The sequence below is a fragment of the Pagrus major genome, chromosome 20 (genome assembly GCF_040436345.1).
Source record: "Pagrus major chromosome 20, Pma_NU_1.0".
Lineage (NCBI taxonomy): Eukaryota > Metazoa > Chordata > Actinopteri > Spariformes > Sparidae > Pagrus > Pagrus major.
In genome coordinates this window covers 13,667,128-13,687,499 of record NC_133234.1, presented here as the reverse complement: position 1 = coordinate 13,687,499, position 20,372 = coordinate 13,667,128, and the positions used below count along the sequence as shown (strand labels likewise).

Below are 20,372 nucleotides of genomic sequence, written 5' to 3'. Positions count from 1 at the left end.
CAGTCGAGGGGAGGGACACCACAGACCTCAGATACAGCTGCAGGCACCGAGCACTGGGTCGACGTCAGAAGTTAACAGTCGGTTTCTTCTGCTCTGGACTGTCGACATTTCCTAAACAACAACAACAGGTATGCTAACAGGCTTCCGCTGTGCCACGGTGCTGTAGTGCGTTGTGAAGACACAAGTCGCCTCTCCTCTGAGCGGTAATAACCGCTATCGGCTACACACACTGGGCTGGGCGCTCGGCTAGCTGCTATAGCAGCTGCTAGCATTGCATTTCATACTGTAATTAAAACGTCAGCTAGCGTTCACGTCTATCAATCAGCTCTTCACGATTGTAAGTTAGCATAATAGCTAACAATAGTGCGTAGCTGCCAGAAATATTCACAAGAATACGAGGGTGATGGCTGATGTTAAATGTAAAGATGATTTCCTACTGCTGAATCAAATTCCACTTTGTGTTCACGACAGAAACAAACAGGACGTTTTTTGGTTCATTTCATAAGCGTTAGCTAGCTATAACAAGCTTTTTTCAAATCCCTACCTGCTCTCTGACATGAGCTGACCTGGCTGAAAGGGCTAAAATGTCAGCCTAACCGTTATTTGCTTTGTTTGTTGACATACGTTTTGGAAGTTGTCCTATTATTTCTGCCTTATATGCTCATTGATGCAGTGTATGGCTTCACTAATGTTTCTCTAAAGAGTTTACACATTAGCTACTTCCAGTCAGAAGACCTCTGCTTGTGAAACACTGAAACATGCACAGATCTCTGCCCATCCCCTCCTCATAAAACACTCACAATAAATAAGACACTGGCTTACCAGAGCTTTTACAGTGCTTTGTAGTTGTAATGTCTGGATGTAAAGGGATTTACAGTCCACTCAGTATGTTTAAAAGGACTCATGCTAGCTTACACTCTGCTGACATACCTGTGTACACCCTTGCATTCCTCCACTGAAGAGGAATAACTTTATTTATACAGAGTATAGCACTCTAAAACAAAGTTAGAAGTGTTTCAGTAAACCTGATAAAAGCCAGGCAGATCTTAAAGAATCAAATTTGATGAAAGGATTTTACAAATGATAGTTATTTTGCCAGAGATTCAGACCGTGGGACCTCTACAGCAAAGGCCAGTAAAGCATGTTTTCATAATAACAAGGAGTGTCCTACCTGGGATGTCATGTTTATAAGGGACTAGCCTTACTGTAACAAGGAAACATTAAAGGGGCACTGTGTAGTTTTGAAGTTCAAACTCAGAATTTTAATATTTACATTATTACTGAGGTAATAATACAAACTGAGAAATATTAAAATGTTCCATAACTGAATAAACAAGCTGTTCTCGGACGAAAATAAGATCCCCAGAAAATAGTTTGAAGCTAGTAAGGTGGCAGGGTCTGCCAGATATAAACAAAGTAAAACAGCTCTTTTTATTCAGTCATGAAAACAAAGATAGTTTGTTTATTCAGTTTCTTTAGGCATAAAAACAATCAGTCAATGAAGATTTTTCTCTTCTAAAATTTCTTCCCCAAACCTACACAGTGCTCCTTAAAATCTAACATTATATGTGGCCACATTTCTTATGAATTTATAAAAAATAGTTCTGTTCTAATAATAAACTTTATTTACGGAGGCTGGCTCAGACACTTAATTGACTTAATCAGTGTCTCATTTTACATTCAAATCTGCTTTATTTTATAGTGATATCAACCTCTTATGAGAATATATCAACAGTGGCCAGCATATAACCTTGGCTAATCATCTTACTGGTTGTGCTGGATTTTTGTATGTTTTTGGTGATTAATAGTATGAAAATAACACATCATTCAGATTTGAAATTCAAGAATATTTTGTTTCTCATATGTTTGTCTTGAATTATGTGATTGTGTCCACAAGGTGAGCATGAGCACACTAACAGTAACCTGACCGTATTACATTTTCCCTGGTTGCCATAATTGGGCATGATACAATAACATACATCTCAATTTATCTTCTGTCTTTTCTTATACATCTTTCGCTGTGATTCTGTGTGTGTGAAGAATAGTATCACTTTTACCAAACCATTACTTTCCAGTTACTCCTTACTGGAACTGTCTTTCCTGCAGGGCACACAGCCATAATAGCAAACGACTGCAATCAAACAGTAGTTGGAGGGATTTAAATGTGAAGCTTTTTTCAGCTAGATGCTCTCGTTGAAAAAAATATGCAGATACATGGTTGAAGTTGTTTAAAGTATCTCACTTTAACAGAACTATAATTTCCATTAATTCTGTATTTTATTACACGACTGTAAAAATCAGTGCTGCTATCTACCAAAACTAGAATCATCTATCATAAGTTAGTGAGAAGCAGCAGGAGCCACCTGCCTGTTTTGTGAGGTGTCAGGCTGGAAAATGTATTTTGTTCATACTTTTCCTTTGGTGTTTACCTTTTAATCTAGTTTACACATAGTTCTCCTACATTCCTCTGTCCTTACATCCTGCTCCGACCTCACTGTCTACTGTTGAGCCTCTCGCTTTCTGTCTGCATGTTTTCCAAAGATCAGAATGCAAAAAGTTGTTGTTTAGTCTTTAAAACAAGCAAGTAAAAGAAAAATACAGTCAGTAAAAAAAAAAACCTTAACTGAACAGATGTAACCATTTATAGCCCATGCGCCTTATTAATTACTCTATTAAGTTATACTATATCTGTAGCCTGATCAAAAATATCATTGTTAAGCTGTTTAATTGTCTGGCAGTCTTTTTTAAAACTACAACAGTTAAGCCATGAAATGAATTGGCAATTAAAGACAGAGATGCTAATGCACATTAAGCTCCCCAGACATTTACATTCCCGTGAAAGGGATATTGTTAATAGAATTAATAGGCTCTTTTGGTGTGCACGCAGTTGACCTGAACTGAGCAGGTGTGTTGTGTTGTCTGTGTTTGCATTGGCACTGGAAGAAACAATCTGAAATGTACTGCTGTTAGTCTGTCAGACTGACTTCTCTACTGACTGTATCTGCCAGATCTGACCTAAAGAGCAGAACCTCAATGGTATCTGGGGACGATGAGGGAAATGTGTGTGTGTGTGTGTTTTTGCCTTTTTTTTTTAACGCACACAACAAGAGCGGACGTGTTCTCCACATGGGTGCAGTCCAGTGTCACAGTGACTAAACCTCGGGGCATTATCCATAGCCTATTTGTGGAGGAAAATCAATTCTCTTTGTGAAGAGATGCAGTTATTGCCTTAAACAAAAATACCCGATCGCATCAGCAGCCAGTCAGCGATTTCCCATCAGACTGTATCAGTTTCAAGCTGACTTTGCTTTTGAAAGGGACTCATGAATAATCTGTCTCTTTTGAGTTTCTCTAAAAAAATGCTCATTCATAAGAGGGATGTGTTTTTGTTAGGCACACACACACACACACACACACACACACACGTTTTGCAATTCATCACCAGATTGATGAATCAGTTTCTTCACAGCTTCCACCTTCAGGATTCAGTTTGCCATCAGCTGCTGCAGTGCAGTTGCATATATGAATTGTGATCACAAAGCTAAAGTTAACATTGTTTTGTATATTTTTCTTGTTGACAGCGTGCGTACAGTCCTCAGTGTTATTAAGTGGGTCATTTCATGGTATAAAAAGCACTAAAAAGCGCCCGTTAAATGCTCCTACCCATGTGCCCTTCGTTGTAATCTGCCCCCCGGGTACCTAAATGTCACATTGGAGGTCTCATCAGTTGTTTTGTGTTCTGTTTCTAACTACAGACGAATTATCTTATTGTCTGACAGAAGATTTCATTATTTTTTGTTGATTAAGATGATGATTAAGGAGAATAATCGTTTTTTTACAATCATGTTAAACCTGCTAATCCTGTATGTTTATATTGCCAGTAATCCAACCAGGAGTTTTTGTCTGAAGTGTCTGAGGTTTGACAGCTCTGTGTCAAGACACACATTCTTTCTCGCCCTTAGGTTGTTGGCTGACTATTTCAATTGTCCTTCTCTTCGTGCCCAGTAATCATGGCAGAAGCCCACCAGGCGGTGGCCTTTCAGTTCACCGTCACTCCGGAGGGCATCGACGTGCGACTGTCCCACCAGGCCCTCACTGAGATCTACCTCTCTGGTGTGCGCTCCTGGAAGAAGCGTCTCATCAGACTCAAGGTAGCTCCACTCTGCACTTCTTTGCATGTCAGCACTCGCTTCTGTACCAGAGTTAAATGCTGAGGAGTCTTTAAAGTATTCTTTTCTGTTGGCCTGCCCATATAATGATCTAGATTATTATTATCTCTATTAATTCTGATCAGTCTTCTCAATTTGCAGGTTTGTATCTCGCTACTTCTCACTGCTAGTTTTCCTTTATAGTTGTTGTCTAATTGTGGTGTTTTAACTCAATTGCGGTCCTTTATATTGTATATAATGGTTAAAGGTCCAGTGTGTAAGATTTAGTGGCATCTAGCGGTGAGGTTTGCCATCAAGTGAACGCCCCTCGTCTCACCCTGCTGTGGCCGCTAAAAACACAGAAAACAGCAGTCCCTTTCTAGAGCCAGTGTTTGGTTTGTCTGCTCTGGGTTACTGTGTAAACATGGCAGCCTCCTTGGAAGCAGACCCGCTCCCTCCAAGGGAACGAAAGCATGATTCTTTGTTTACGGTAATAATACATGAATGAAAACATAATTATGAATACCATATTCCACTTCTCCTAAATCCTACACACTGGACATTTTAAATTGAAATGCTGAATACAGGGCACTTCTGAAAAAGATCACTTGTCTCTGTTTTTTTTTTGTCTGAGTTTTCTCTGACACTGTGGGTGTCCTCATAACTTTGTCTGATCCTCACTTCCATCGCTCATTCGTTTTTGAAAGCAGCATGAGGAATGATTGAAGTGATCTGTGGTGTGTAAGCATTTCATGTCGGACAAGCACGTCCTGCAAAAGCCTTAAATTTAAAGTTAAATTTTCCTTAATTTGTCAAGTTAACTAGTTAATGTCTGACTCCGAGTTAAATGCAGTTTAGACGGTCAGAACTGAGCATTTACATGACATGAATTGCCTTAATCTGAACTGAATTTTCAGTGTGCATGTCTGTGTAGTGATTGTAAACTGGACGAATGGGATTTAAAATCAACCTGTCTTCTCTCATGTTAACAGAACAGTGTGATAACAGGGGTTTATCCTGCTAGTCCCTCGTCCTGGCTTTTTGTGGTCATAGCAATCCTGGCTACTATGTACACTCGCTCCGACCCCTCCATGGGACTCATAGCCAAGATACAGGAGCACCTGCCAGTCAGGTAAACACATCTCATGACTCCATGGTTAAAGTTAATGATTAATGTCTTGACTCACACCCCTGCAGACATGAAATGTTCCCTTTTCCTGATTGTACATTGTGTCACAGAGAGATCGGTATATGGTGTAAATGTTTAGTGTGGTTTAAATAAGCCTTACCCCACCCCTTCTTGTTCCTTTCTCTTTGACACTGTTCTCTTCATATAAACCACATTTACTTTAAAGTTAAGGGATATCACTTACAGCCATCATTTGGAAAAGATAGAAATGGGACAATTCCTAGCTTGATAATACCGTAATGAATTAAGATAAAGATATTTGTTGTTTCTCTTCCCACTCAACCTTATGTGCGGTGTCTTTATTCTATAACTTCCCATGTATCCATCTGTCCATCTTCTCCCACCATTCTCAGCCAGTCTATGAGCTCCCAGTGCCAGGCGTTGGTGTCAGCAGTGCTCTTCAGCACCATGCTGTGGCTCCTGCTCATCTTCACCATGCGCCTGTGCCTCAAACAACTCCTGTCTTACCACCGCTGGATATTCGAGCAGCACGGCAAGATGTCCAACACCACCAAAGTCTGGGTGGTCAGTGTCGTTTCACATCTCTTTCACTTCTTAATGTAAACTTACCGTAACTCTTACTGTTTGCCAGTTATGTGATCTTTGGTATGCAGCTTGAGGGGACACTGAATACTGATGCTTTTATATGCTGTTGTTATAAATACAGTTAGTACAGTGTCATGTAATGCGATCTAAAGCTCATCATATTTATTTTTTTTAAAGTTTCATATTGTTTAAGTGTTGTTAGTAAAACCCTGTTTACTGTACTTAAGCGACAAATGATTTTAATGCGTCGGATTGTGGGTACATCTGAACGTCCCATCCTTGTGAATGTGATATCTCAGGAATACTTTGAAGGAATTTCTTCAGATTTGGCACAAATATCCACCTGGACTCAAGGATGAACTGATTAGTTTTTTTCTGGTGATCGAAGGTCAGTGTGACCTCACAAAACAACATAACTCAAGAATTCATACAATAATTAGGACAAAATTTCCGACAAATGTCTAATAAGATGAAATGATGACGTTATGATATTTTATATCTAACTGTATGTGACGTCATCAAAAAATGTTCTGGCCATTATTCATTGCCATAGCTCAGAAACAGCACCCTGACAGGTGCACGGAGGCATAACCTGTGAGGCTGTAATATTAGTTTTGTTTAAAAAAAGTTTCAAGTTATTTGAAGTGAAGAGCTAGATAAGAGGAAAATGGAAATGAGTCCCTCTAAGTAGGTCTAAATACTAATGGACCTGGGCACCACATTTACATTTTTAGGTGTCTAAATGACTAATCAGCACAAAAGGTTTTGGAACTGCAGCCAGTAGATTGCTTCAGCCCTCATCCACAACACGGGCTGCAATGGCTACGACTTAATCCTTAAGGACAACTTCGACCGTCAAAGTACGTCCAATAAAAGTGCTTATTTTTGCCACTGACAGGATGAGATTATCATTCTGAGTGTCTGACAGCATTATGGAAAGGATCCCTACAGAGATTGACCTTTTCGTTAAATACCAAGATCCTTTTTGTTTAGCCAGAAACAGCCGCTATGTCGCTCTCGCCAGATCCACGAAGCTCTATTTTCAGAACCAGTAATTTTATCATTGTAAAACATTTGATTTAAAATCACTTGAAACAAAATAAAGATCAACAAAACCATCTTGGTTAGTCTTTCACCAAGTCTGTTTTGGTTGAAATAAACCCTTAATGTACCCAGTTAGAGGTGAAAATATCAGGAAAGCGAGAGGGAGGGCGGACATGAGAGAGGCAGCAGGGGAAAACAGCATGTAGAAGCAGAATGTTTTCACATCTAACTGGCTGAGGCGATCTACTGGACCAATTCCAAAACTTCTTGTACCTATTAGTCATTTACACAACAAACTATGTAAACATACAGCCCAGGTTTAAAAATACTGCAATTCCCTTTGAAATCACACAGAATTATCTTAATATCTAATTCTTATGATATTCTGCAAAACTACTTGTAGAAAAAACCCCAAAAAAAACAATAAATATTAAGCCTTAGGTGTATCCTCACTTTGGTCTGTGTATCTGTTGTCTGAATGCTTGTGTTTCTCTGCCAGGCGCTGGTGCGGATCTTTTCTGGCAGAAAGCCTCTGCTCTACAGCTACCAGGGTTCGTTGCCAAACCTGCCTGTGCCTGCCATCAAGGACACAGTCAAGAGGGTGAGACTTCACACCAAGTAGAGGAAATGACAACACGCTGCTCGCTGACCATGAAACAGATGGATCGCTTTCTCACAATCATCATTTTCTGCACCAAATTTCCTTTTGTTATTGTATTTTTTTTTTATTATCTGCCTGCAAGCTGGTTTAGAAGAAGCATAAGAATGTATATTTGACAGATAAAAGGAGATGTGGTATTATATCAGCAGAATTAGATGTAGTTATAATGGTAGGAAATTTCACCAATTGTGCTACTTGTTATATTTATTGAAATGTTTTTTTTTTTTTGTTTGTTTGTTTAGTACTTGGAATCCGTGCGTTCGCTGATGGACGATACAGAATATGAACGCATGACCAATCTGGCCGCAGAGTTCGAGAGCAGCCTCGGTAACCGCCTGCAGTGGTACCTCAAACTCAAAGCTCTCTGGGCCGCCAACTATGTAAGTGGCCGACCGTGACACTCTGCTGAAGTGTGGCTACTTCACACGTCACTTAAAAGTAGCAAAGCAGTCCAAAGGCAATTTAAAATCCCATTAACAATGTATATCTTTGTTAGGCTCTGTGGTTTGAATTATTTATCCTGTCTGAATATGCAAGTGATTGTGAGTGCCAGTTGGCTGCAATATTAGCTTCCTCACATGGATATCTGTGTGTTTTTTTATTTTTTATTTTTCAGGTCAGTGACTGGTGGGAGGAATATGTTTATCTTCGTGGACGCAGCCCAATAATGGTCAACAGTAATTATTATGGCATGGTATGAAAATCCTTTTATCTTTTTGGTGGTGTAGTCCTCTTTCTAAATTTGATTCAGTTTAATGTCTGACATGTTGATTTTACCTTACAGGTGCATTTACTCTGTTTTATGGCTTTAGATAGTTAGATATTCATTCATATGTTGGTGTTTATTTGTCATGAGGACAAAAACACAATGGATATAATTGTGTGTTACTGCTTATTAGACTAAGATGGGTATTCCTGTTTTTGCCTTTTAATAATGTACACATGCAGTGTTGTGTGAATATTTTTTCGCTGTGGTTTCTCAAACATTCACACTCAACTATTTCCTCAAGCATGTTTCTTAAACAGTTCTTTATTAAATAAGGGAACCTAGCAATGGTAATGGAGTAAGAGAACTTAAACTCTCCAAGAAGGACTTGGATCTTTATTCTTTAATCTCAGGCATGTTTGCAGACCTTTTCGTTTGGATGATTATTAGTGTTATTAGTGTTGACAGATTGTATTTTTATCGTCCTCACGATGTGAAAAAAGAGTGGTTGGCAGAGGAAAAAAAGTGACAGATAAAAGTGACAGGAGCCAAAGCAAGACAAAATAGAAGAATAGAAAAATAAAGATAAAAATAATAAAGATTATATACACTCTATTCACCTTTCACACACAGATAAGATTAAGAGAGGCAGTTGCACATGATAATCGCACCCATAACTGTAATACACCTATAGAGTGTAGTAATATACTTATAACAGTATGAAAATCTACATGTAATTATACAGTGATGTTTATTAAACATTGACAGCTTCATTGTGAATAAACAATGAAGTTTATTGTTAAACTGTAAAATATCCCGTTTTGTCACATATTTTTGTCTCAAGTGTTTAATAACCACATTACAAAAAATGTGTGTACAACAGCCTATATATTGGTATTGGAATATTTCATTCCCTGATATCGGTGTCAACATTGGCCCTAAAAATCGGGTGCTGGTCACGTTCTACTTACAATACCCTTTAATGTTTGTTTATTCATAGCAAGTCATACCTTATCACAATATTGAATGCTATTGCACACCAGTTTTTACTCATATTGTGCAGGCCTCATGATAATCACTCGGGTTAATACCTTCACCTGACTTCCTGTTTCTGTTTCTCCTCAGGACTTCTTGTACGTGACACCCACGCCCATCCAGGCGGCCCGGGCAGGGAACAGCATCCATGCGTTTTTCCTATACCGCCGCAAACTCAACAGAGAAGCGATCAAACCTGTGAGTTTAGCCACCAGTCAACCTCTGCTGCTCCATGTACGCGGAGGCGTTCATTATTCATGTCTCTTTGCTATGGCAACAGAAGACTTGTTAATCAAATGTCTCAGATTTTGAGACATTGAGATATTTGTGGAGCATTCAGTTTGCTATATGCTGGTAAAAACTCAGGTGTTTTGACTGTGTGAGTATCATCCATCCATCAGTGTATGTGTGTTTGGTAGACAGCATGTGCATCGCCATTCATTTATTTAGTTTTCATGTTTATGTGAAGACATTTCCCTCATGTTCTCATACCATGCTCATCTCTCTCACCTCTTTCTTTTCTTCTCCTTTCAACCTCTCTCCCGCTTGCTTGATTTCTCTTTCCTCGTTTCAAAACATTCTCCCTTTTTTGCTTGACTCTTCGTTTCCTCCACTGCTCTCCTCTGTTCTTTTCCTTATGCCCTTTGCCTTCTCCTCTCCTTCTCCTTCTCCTCTACGTTTCCCAGAGTCGTATACCCGGCACTGTCATTCCTCTGTGTGCAGCTCAGTGTGAGAGGATTTTCAGCACCACACGCACTCCTGGAGAGGAGACCGGTAAAATGACAAGACATGTACACACACGAAGATACTGTGACGACGTGGCGTTTCACACAGTGCTGATATAGATATGATACATGATGCCAGTTGGCTTCAACCAGAAATCCTGCACCAGTTCTGCCCTCACTTTAGTGAGCAGTGCTAACACACCGCTGCCTCAGAGATGATGAGGCATACTGAAGGTGTCTGAACCCTCTGAAGTTGAAGTGTGGGATAGAAAATTGTGTGTGTGTGTGTGTGTGCATGAGTGTGTGTGTGTGGTGTCAAGAAGCAAGGTGTCGTGATTCACTGAGTCATAATACGTCTGCACAGCCCATCCTGTCAGCTCTCATCAGTCTCCTCTTACCTTCTGGTCTCATCTCAGATCTGTCTGGGTTTTCTGGAAAGGGTCCGTCTCCAACTAATGTCTATTTTCTTCTGCCCACACGTTTTGTTTTCTCATCTTTTTATTCTCTCTCTCCCCTGGTTCTCTCCTGTATTTTTTTTCTACCATCCTTTTTGTGTCCTCTTGGTTTTTTTTTGTACTGGCCCATCCTTTTTTATCCTGCTCAGTGGTTGTTGAGGTCTGCAGTTCCTTGCTGTTCCTATCAATTTGAGCGGATGTTTGACACTTGTCGAATCCCTGGAACACTAACAGGTAGTATTTATATTTTTACACAATTGGCCAAATTCTAGCTTTAGATCTCTAAATGTCAATCCAATACGATAACAATAGAAAAGTGCTTAACATTTTTTACTGTGTATGATCAAAAATGAAGATACACACCTGTCTCATATACGATAAATGTTCCCTGTCCATCACATCGATGTGCCAACATCTAGATAGTCACCCTGTCAGTCATTTTGGATTAGAAACCAGAATTGCTTTCAGTATTGCAGCTCTGACCTTTAGTCAAACCTCCTACAATATCTCTTCATTCCTGCATTTGTTAAGTAGGCCTTCAGTTATATCCGTTTAGAGTCACCTCAGTCAGCCTGTTAATACAAGGTAGGCTAGGTTAATATAAAACGATCTGTTTGAGTTGTATTGTGAGGTTGAAGGCATTTCACCTTCATCTCAACTCAGTTAAATGTGCTCTAGTGTGTCAAGTGTTTGCATAGGATAAGAACTTAATCATTTGTGCCCGTAACGAGCGTCCTTTTCATTCTGGCAGCAGAGTCGTTCTAACAGGGTGTGCCAGGGATGTAGGAAAAACATCTCAGGCATCTTACTGTGTGGTTGTTGTTTTTAGCCTTCATTCAGTGGGTGGTGGAAGGAGGGTTTCTGTTTTTCAAGATTTTTTATATTTAAACATACTTAACTTTCTATCCAGTGAAAATGCAGTCTTCTGTTTGTGGCCAGTGAGTAAGGCTGTATTGAGACCACAGCAGGTGTTGCGGTGATTAGTGCAGGGCAGAAATTATGGTATTGAAATTATGTTTTTGATTAACAAGAAATTAGGAAATAAATAAGTACAATTTGTTTTTTCTTTTAGTTACATTTATTTCCCTGAATATTGATTAATAATATTAATTACGTACCAAGCAACATGATAGAAATTCTGGTGGACCTCTAAATGTTTTTAGTATCTGCATCACCCTGACACCAAACATGTCAACCAGCACTTGAACCATGAAAAACATCCATTATAAGCTTTACAGTAGTAGGCTGTATTTATAGTGTCATTTTATAAAACCTGTGTCAACAGCTTGAACAACGATACTGTTGACAGGCTGGTCTGATCGTCACGTCATTTGTCGACCTGTGGTCCGCACTGCCGCAGCTGAAATGCACATTCAAAATAAATGGTTGGACTTGCATTTTCTCTGCGGCGCCTGATTTGGTCTGGATGAGCCCTAATGTCACTGCAGCAGGTTGGGGGTTAAGTAGATTCAAGTAAACCTTGACTGTATTTGTTGAGGGAAGTTGAATTGTTGATGGTTCACTGAATCTGGCACTTAAAGCCTGCTAATAAAATGTTCCCGGCAAAAGTTTAGACAGAGAGAGTTGAGTTAAAAAAGTTAAAAGAAGTTCGAAAATACACATTCAGGTTTTGAATACACCAAAGCACAAGGCACACATAAATCTGTAATGTAAATGCATCATCTCCGACTCGATGAAGAAAATATTTACAGTCTTTCTTCCTCTTTCTCATGTGTGAAGACTCTGTGCAGCATTGGCAGGACAGTGACTACGTGGCGGTATACCACAGAGGTCGCTACTTTCGTCTCTGGGTGTACCAGGCAGGCAGACTCCTCTCCCCGAGGGAGATTGAATTCCAGATTCAGAGGATCCTCGACGACCCTGCCCCTCCTGCCAAAGGAGAGGCCAAACTTGGGGCCCTGACTGCTGGAGACAGGTCAGCGTGACAAACCACCAGTGCTTGAATCACGTGGACCACGCAGCACACTGCATCCTTAATGAACTGTCACCTTTTCCTGAAATATTTCCCAGAATTCCATGGGCTAAAGCCAGAGCGGAGTATTTCAGCAGTGGGGTCAACAAACGCTCTCTGGACTGCATTGAGAAAGCCGCCTTCTTTGTGACTCTGGATGATGATGAACAGGGCATGATGGGAGATGACCCAGCAGCTAGTTTAGACTGCTACGCCAAATCCTTGTTACATGGGAAATGTTATGACAGGTAATTTCACACAGAACTGATCACTGCCTTGTGAAGATGTCATGTTAAGTTGTTGAATTGTAGCCTTCAGTCATTATCTTGTTGTCCTGCAGGTGGTTTGATAAGTCCTTCTCTGTTGTTTACTACAAGAATGGAAAGAATGGCATCAATGCAGAGCACTCGTGGGCTGATGCCCCGGTGTTATCACATGTATGGGAGGTAAGTCACATGAAAGAAAGACAGGTTGCACACTGTTGTCGAGGCCGTCACTTAATAATTGTTGTGTGTTTGCAGTACACCTTGGCCACCGACTGTTTCCAGCTTGGATACAACACAGAGGGTCACTGCAAAGGAGAAGTGGATTCATCACTACCACGGCCACAGAAGCTGAACTGGGAGATCCCTCCAGAAGTTAGTTATCATTCACTCATTTCCCTCAATTCCTTGACACCTTTAGCTAACTTCTCCCTTCACACCTGTACTTTCATCGTGGTCAGCACCTCTCCAGCATTGGTGTTCGTTCTTCCACTCTCTCATTTCCTTTAGCTTATCACCATTATATCATAATTTACATTGTGCTCACATTAAAATTGTAAGATCACAATTAGTCCCGATTTGATTATTCCAAATGTAAATGGGTACAGTAGCATGCAAACACCTTATTTGGTTTACATTAACAAATGTAGGGGAAGGCATGCTTCCTGGACTCAAATTGAATTTGTTAGAGGTGCACTTTGGATAGACAGACATAAATCACAAAAAAAACTCCAAGGCACACTGACAAAGGTGTGAAGGCTTGTTTTTAAGGTCTAACATGACCGTGCCATGACAATAAAGGCATTTTAAGATATTAGAAGAGAGTGCCTTTGAGTTATGTTGTGTTGTTTAAATCTTATTTTGTTGATTTTGTCTTTCACAGTGAGAAATAGCTTTTTCAAACCAGCCTAAACTACTTAAAAGAGAACAAATGTACTATTGTTGACCAAATGTAAAATTTGGAAGATCAAATGTAGAGATGCTGTATTTTTAAAAAGAAATAGTTCAATATTTTTTTTAATATGCTTATTTGTTTTTTGTTTTGGAGAGATTTAGATGAGAAGATCAGCAGTTAGCCTAACAAAGTGGCTTGGCTCTGTCCTGAGGTCAAACAGTTCACCTACCAGTACCTCCAAATGTTATTTAGATTAAGTTAGATTTCTGTTGACTATGTCATAAAGAAACTTGAAAGAAAGTTGTGGTTTCACATTGCCAGAGTATTTTGGGCTAGGAGGAAGTAACTTCCTGGAGTCTCTGCTTGTTGGCCTGGTAACCTCACGGTAATGACAACACTCAAGCCGAGCTGTATTTAGGGTACAAACATGAGAGCAGTATCAATCAATCAACACTCAGCAAGAAAGCGAATAAGTACATTTGCGTAAAAGTCAAACTCTGTTTAAGGTTTGCATTGTACTTGGATGTTGTACAGGGTGTTTGTCTTGAAAATGACTGCATGACCATGGCTTTTTTTTTTTAAATCAATGATATGGTTATAGGTTACTCAGTCCTGGTGATGTAAACTGTTTGGATGTGTCTGTCTCAGTGTGAGGAGCAGATCTCCCAGTCTCTGGCAGTGGCCCAGGCTCTAGCTGACGATGTGGACTTCCACGTGTTTGCCTTCCGAGACTTCGGCAAAGGAAAGGTCAAGAAATGTCGAGTCAGTCCAGATGCCTTCATTCAGATGGCTCTTCAGTTGGCCTACTACAGGGTGAGCCTCAAACATGAAAACTCAGTCATTATCTACTCACCCTCATGCCGATGTAAAGTGCAGTAAAGTTTCATATTCCACAAAACATTTCTGGAGCTACACAGCAAAACAGCGCTGCAGCATTCTCCTGAAGTGAAGTAGATGGGGACCTGTTTTAAAATGTAAAAAAACAACAACAAAATTAAAAGGGCTTCATACACATTGATTTGAAAAGATATTATTTACACCCTCGAGGCACGGTCGAGCTCGTGCACCCACTTCCGACAGGGTGTCTACATATATACACCTACATGATCAACACAAATGCAGTTTGTTGTTTTGGGCCTGCACTCTGTACATGTGACAATTTAACAGAAAGAAAATCAGACTGCTTTAAATTTGGATATTTGGACATTGAATTTTGGGACTGGAAATATTTTTTGTTACATGTGAGTTTTGTGTTCTAGGACCGGAGGACGTTCTGTTTGACGTATGAGTCCTCCATGACCCGTCTGTTCAGGGAGGGCAGGACAGAGACCGTTCGCTCCTGTTCCAATGAGAGCTGTGCCTTTGTCCAAGCGCTGGAGGGCGGAGAGGTGAGATGGTGGAAACTCTTTCTTGATTTTCATCATTTTTGCACAGACTGAGGAATTGTTTGATGACGAATATAATTATTACACACAGGATGAAAATAAATCCACATTGTAAACAATCATATCTAATTCCTGTTGCTCTCGCATGAATGATACAGTAGCTTTTTTTAGCGTGTTGTATGCTAAGCAGTTGTGCCACTCATGCCATTCTCCAACAGGCAGCAGATGTGTGCAGGCGTTTGTTCCGCTCAGCGTCAGAAAAGCACCAGCTTCTATACCGAATGGCCATGACTGGAGGCGGTATCGACAGACACCTCTTCTGCCTCTACGTGGTGTCCAAATACCTCGGAGTGGAATCTCCTTTCTTGAAAGAGGTTCATTTCTTTCCTCTGTCACTTTATTTACATCAGAATGCACTCACAAAATAACTTTGCCCAAAACAGTTACCTGACTTTGAGTATATACATGTAATTTTCCCATCTAATTTTATTACTTAAGTTCAATGTAAGGGTCACTTTTGATGCAGAGTTTGAGTCAATGTGAAACAATTAAATAACTTAGTCTTAAGTTCAATGAATGCAGACAAACCTTATCTGTTTATTCAGTTATTACATGTAGAGTTAAGGGGGACTTCTAAATGAACATAATGTATTTATTCAAGTGTTTATTATTCAAGTGTTATACATAAAAGTAATGCATTTCAAATCTGTCTCAGGTAATAAATTACACTCCAAGTTATTACATTTTTTCACATTGACTCAATATGAAGGATTTGGATTAAATGTGACCCTTTACATTGAACTTGTGTGAAAATCTAATTGAAATACTAAACGCCACTGAATGTTGATCTCTTTAGTAGAGATATGCAGCAGCTGCTTCAGTGAACTGATGCAATGGCTTCTTGTGTGTGTTTCAGGTGCTGTCTGAGCCCTGGCGTCTGTCCACCAGTCAGACTGCAGTCCAGCAGATGGAGCTGTTTGACATGGTCAACCACCCAGAGTACGTCTCCTGTGGAGGGGGCTTTGGACCGGTCAGTGCTGCCCTCAGTACTTCAGTCACATTAAGAGGCATTTAAGCAGAAATAAAAGCTGATTTGTTCATTTTAGAATGTATTTCTACTGGTTTTGTTATGTAACTGCATTGTAAGTGACTCTAGTTGCAGTCTTTCTCTCAGTGGCTCCTTTTTAATGGCTGTACAGTTTCAGTTCTGGAAGAAATATAAAGTGCTTCTGCTTTGTTTTATTGATACTCATTAAGCAGCCACAAGGTTAAATATTGTTTGTATCTCTTTCAGGTGGCTGATGACGGTTATGGGGTGGCCTACAGCGTTTTGGGAGAGGACGTGATTAACTTCCACATCTCGTGCAAGCACTCGTGTCCAGACACTGTGAGTTTAATGAAAGCAGTAATTTTACGCTGCATAAGAAGAGTGAAGAAAAGAAACTGACAATTGATTGATTAACTGATTAGTTGTCAACTATTAAATTATCAATGATTTTGATAATCCATTAATCATTTTGAGTCATTTTTAAAGAAAAAAATATTAAAATTCTTTGATTCCAGTCCCTTAAATCTGAATATTTTCTATTTTGTCTGTGACAGCAAACTGAATATCTTTGGGTTGTGGACTAAACAAGACATTCGAGGACGTCACATGAAACACTGATTGACATTTTTCACCATTATCTGACATTTTATAGACCAAACAACTAATCGATTAATCGAGTAATTGAAAAGTAATTGACAGGTTAATCAACAGTGAAAATTATCATTAGTTGCAACCCTGTTTTTATTTGTATGTTATCAGGGCTCCAGGGTGCGACTATTTTGGTCGTACATGCGCTCAAAAATCTGTCAAATGCAACTAAACATATTCATTAGTTGCACCGGTGCGCCTGCAATTCAGCAGTTAATTTTTAAACAATTGAGGGTGTTGCCATTTCTTGTTGCATGTGCTGTGGTTTTGAAATACATGAAGGAAAACATGTATTTGCACCTTTATTCCTATTTGCAGTCATGTGTTAAGAAATTAAATTGAAATGTATTATCTCAATTATGGGCTGGTGCACCTAGATGAAGTTAGTCTGGAGCACTGGGAATGCATTATATTTTTTAAAGTTGCTTCTATTTAGATAGATTAGACAAGATGTGTGTATTTTCAGTCATCAAGATGTATGCATGGTCTTTTTAAAGTATTTATTTTTTCTGTAGAGTTGGGTTTTAACTTTACTTAAATATTAAGCATATGAAGGTGTTAAACTGAGCATTACAGCCTCACTGTTTAAAAACATCTAATAAAATTAACAACAACAATAACAACACATTTATTTTTCGAGCACAGCTTTTTTCACCTTGAGGTTGTGAAGTTTATAAAATGCAAATTATTATTTTTTTCTCCCTGCCCCATTTGTATCCTCACTCTTTATTCTGTTTTCCTTCCAGGATGCCCATAAGTTCGGTGCTCAGATCAGAAAAGCCCTGCACGACCTGCTCCAGCTGCTGAGCCCCAACCAAAAAGAGCCCACCAGGACAGAAAAGACACGGCCGGAGGTCAAGAAAGACCTGTAGGCGCTTTACTCAGGGGAGAACGGATGCTGAAGGGAAGGTGTGCCAGCATAAATGTTACTCCATGAAGTGAGGAAAGGAAGTTTTTTTTCCTCCTGCATTGGGAGAATTTTATAGCCAGCCAGATGATATTAAAGACACAGCTCCATGGGGAAACTGATATAATGGAGGTGATGTTTTTTTTTTTTTACTGATTTGCATCTGTATTTGTGTATGTATACTTGCTGTGTGGAAAGTGTGTGAGAAGGAAGAAACAAATTCTCAAGTGTCATTCAAGGACAGTACGGTTTATTGGTTTAGTTTAGTTTTAACAGTCAAACCATGTAAAAAGATGACAGGGTTTGATTATTATGAAAAAGGACGATATAAACTGCACCACTCGAAGTTAGGGTAGATATTCCTAACACCTCCCCTCAGTGCAGGGAGTCATTTAGAAGAAATTTAAGTGTAGTTTTGACACCATTAAATATGCCAAACTTTTTGTGCCACTACTTTTCTGTTGTTGAATTTGTTTGGAATATGTCATTAGAAATGTGTGATACATCCTGAGTCTTGGAGCATTAGTATGGAGAGAAAACTCACAACTGTTGAGGTCTGAATGCAACATTGCTGTAACAGTGACACCAGGTATTTTAAAATCTTAGAAGTCTGTGACTTCTCCGTGTTTACTCATTATGTATAAATCTGCTTTCTATACAAACACATGATTGTAATGCTGTGCTGAGAGTGCCAGGCTGTTTATACATGTAGTGAAATGACATGGCTCTGTTAGACTCATAGGTTGGCATTACTGTTTGACTGGTATTATATTCAGTGCCAACTTTTATTTCATGTTTTCAAACTGTACATACAAATATTGTAGGTCAGTTTATCTTTCAGTGGTCAGTAGGCATTTCAAACTTAATCAAGTTAACTGTACTGTAATGAACCCCAGTTATTTTATTCTATAAATCTGTTTATTTTATTTTCTATCACTGTGTTATGAAACAAGCACCATAACAATGCAAGCTATAGTAATGGACACATTGTGCAGATTTACAGTCTCAAGCAGTGCTGCAGGTCATATGTGGATTAGATGTCATTTGACAAAGGATGATGCAGATTCCAGATGATGTTATTCTCCGTTGATTATTGCCTTTTTTGTTTTCACTCCTGATCAGTTGAGCTTGTCTTATTGTATTGCTTTTGTCAGCCTTTTTTAACGCATTATTACGAGACAACATAAAGTCATTCTTAAAGAAGTGTGTGTCTGTTTGTTGCTTCACATTTAGCATCATACTCCTACAGTCAATCTCAATGGACAGATAAAAAAAAAGTTGAATCAATGCAGCAGAACCAGAGACTCTAAATGCATTTATTTATTTATTTTTCACACAGTCACATTCTTCTTTTCAAAACTCGGTGCCTACATTAACCAAAATGCAACTCTTTCACTTGATGAAGTCTTTTACACTGATTTTTCACATATGCAGTAAAACTCCCCGACACCTGTAAACAGACTTTAATGTTATAAATATACATAGATATATAGATATACATAGATGTATTTGATCCACCTCATCAACACAACAAATTATATCTGAGTATTTAAAGTGTCCCTACAGACGTTCAGGAGTAATTGTACTGTGTTGTTTGGCACTGCAGACTTCACTCTTTTTTCTTGAAAATCCTCCCATCTGGCTGGACTCTCCACTGAACCCTGACACCCTTGAAACTTTTTTGGATCTATGAAAGAAAGACAAAATTAGTATTTCAAACCACACCTTAATTCAATTAGAGTAGCTGGTATGTTACTATGATAGTGGTATGTATACACTGGTGGTGTACAACCTCTTGATCTCTGCCAGTGTTTCGAAAGAGCAAGAGCATTAAACAAAAACTTACTTGGGTCAAAATGGCTTTGCTCGTAGCAGTATCACCGAAGTTTAAGGACGAATCTGACTTCAGTTCCAGCCTCACGATGTGCCTCCTTGTGACTGCTGTGGTTAAACAAACAGAAATAATACATTACAACAAGCATACGTTCACTTTCTTTTCTTTTTTTTAAATCAATCATTAAGTCTGTACATGTTGCTTACCAACATAGCAGTAGAAGGGAAATGAGGTGCCACACCCTCTGTCCCACAACGTCTTGTAAGAGGTGTCATACAAAGCACATTGTCCATCATTATTTGGCTGATTGCTCGCCCAGTATCTGAAGGAACTGTCACTCTGGTCCGACCATTTCCACTCATCTCTGAACAAACCGATCCAGAATGTGGTCGTTGACGGCCCCTCTTCATTAAGCATTTGCTGTAAGGCCTGATTTTCAGTCTGGCTGCTCACGCCGACCAAGTCGTGGTAATTCTGTCGGCAGTACTCCTGGGCGTTTCTCCAAGACTTCTCTTCAAGAACAACATGCATCCTGCTGGACCCCTCACCTGTGAATATTGCAAAATGTACTGAAAAGATTAACATGGTTGGGGAGGATGGAAAAAACACATGTAGACGTGTAGATGTGGTTCAAGCTTCTGCGTACACTTAAAGGTGTGATAAGGAGATACTCCAGTGATTTACATTGCACTTTCATTGAATGGATGAAGAAAAAAGATCAAAACTTCAAAAATGTTCATTTTCCAGTTCATTCTTTTATTTAAGGTGTCTACTAAAAAGAGTATAAATTATACCAAGGTGAGCTTTACAGATGCTGGTTGGATTATTATATTACCTTTGGACTGTGCCAGGCTAACTGTTTCTTTTTGCAAAGTTGATAATCTAAAGCTCGTCAAGTAAGTGAATAAGAC

General features: G+C 39.3%; 1 protein-coding gene across 2 annotated transcripts; it reads left to right on the top strand.

The window, feature by feature from the left end:
* LOC141015254 (carnitine O-palmitoyltransferase 1, liver isoform-like) lies at positions 1-18,830 on the top strand. 2 transcript variants are annotated; one of them, XM_073489215.1, is made up of 19 exons: positions 1-128; positions 3,963-4,151; positions 5,141-5,280; positions 5,691-5,862; positions 7,427-7,528; positions 7,831-7,968; positions 8,205-8,282; positions 9,420-9,527; positions 10,016-10,103; positions 12,250-12,445; positions 12,541-12,729; positions 12,822-12,927; positions 13,003-13,119; positions 14,288-14,452; positions 14,899-15,027; positions 15,243-15,398; positions 15,941-16,054; positions 16,319-16,411; positions 17,467-18,830. In XM_073489215.1, the coding sequence occupies exons 2-19, from the start codon at positions 4,011-4,013 to the stop codon at positions 17,590-17,592; spliced, it is 2,358 nt and encodes a 785-aa protein (XP_073345316.1). In that variant the 5' UTR covers positions 1-128; positions 3,963-4,010; the 3' UTR covers positions 17,593-18,830. The 2 variants fall into 2 exon arrangements, with proteins under 2 accessions (XP_073345316.1, XP_073345317.1); XM_073489216.1 differs by having other exon boundaries at positions 18-128; positions 4,006-4,151.
* The last annotated feature ends 1,542 nt before the right edge of the window (positions 18,831-20,372 follow it).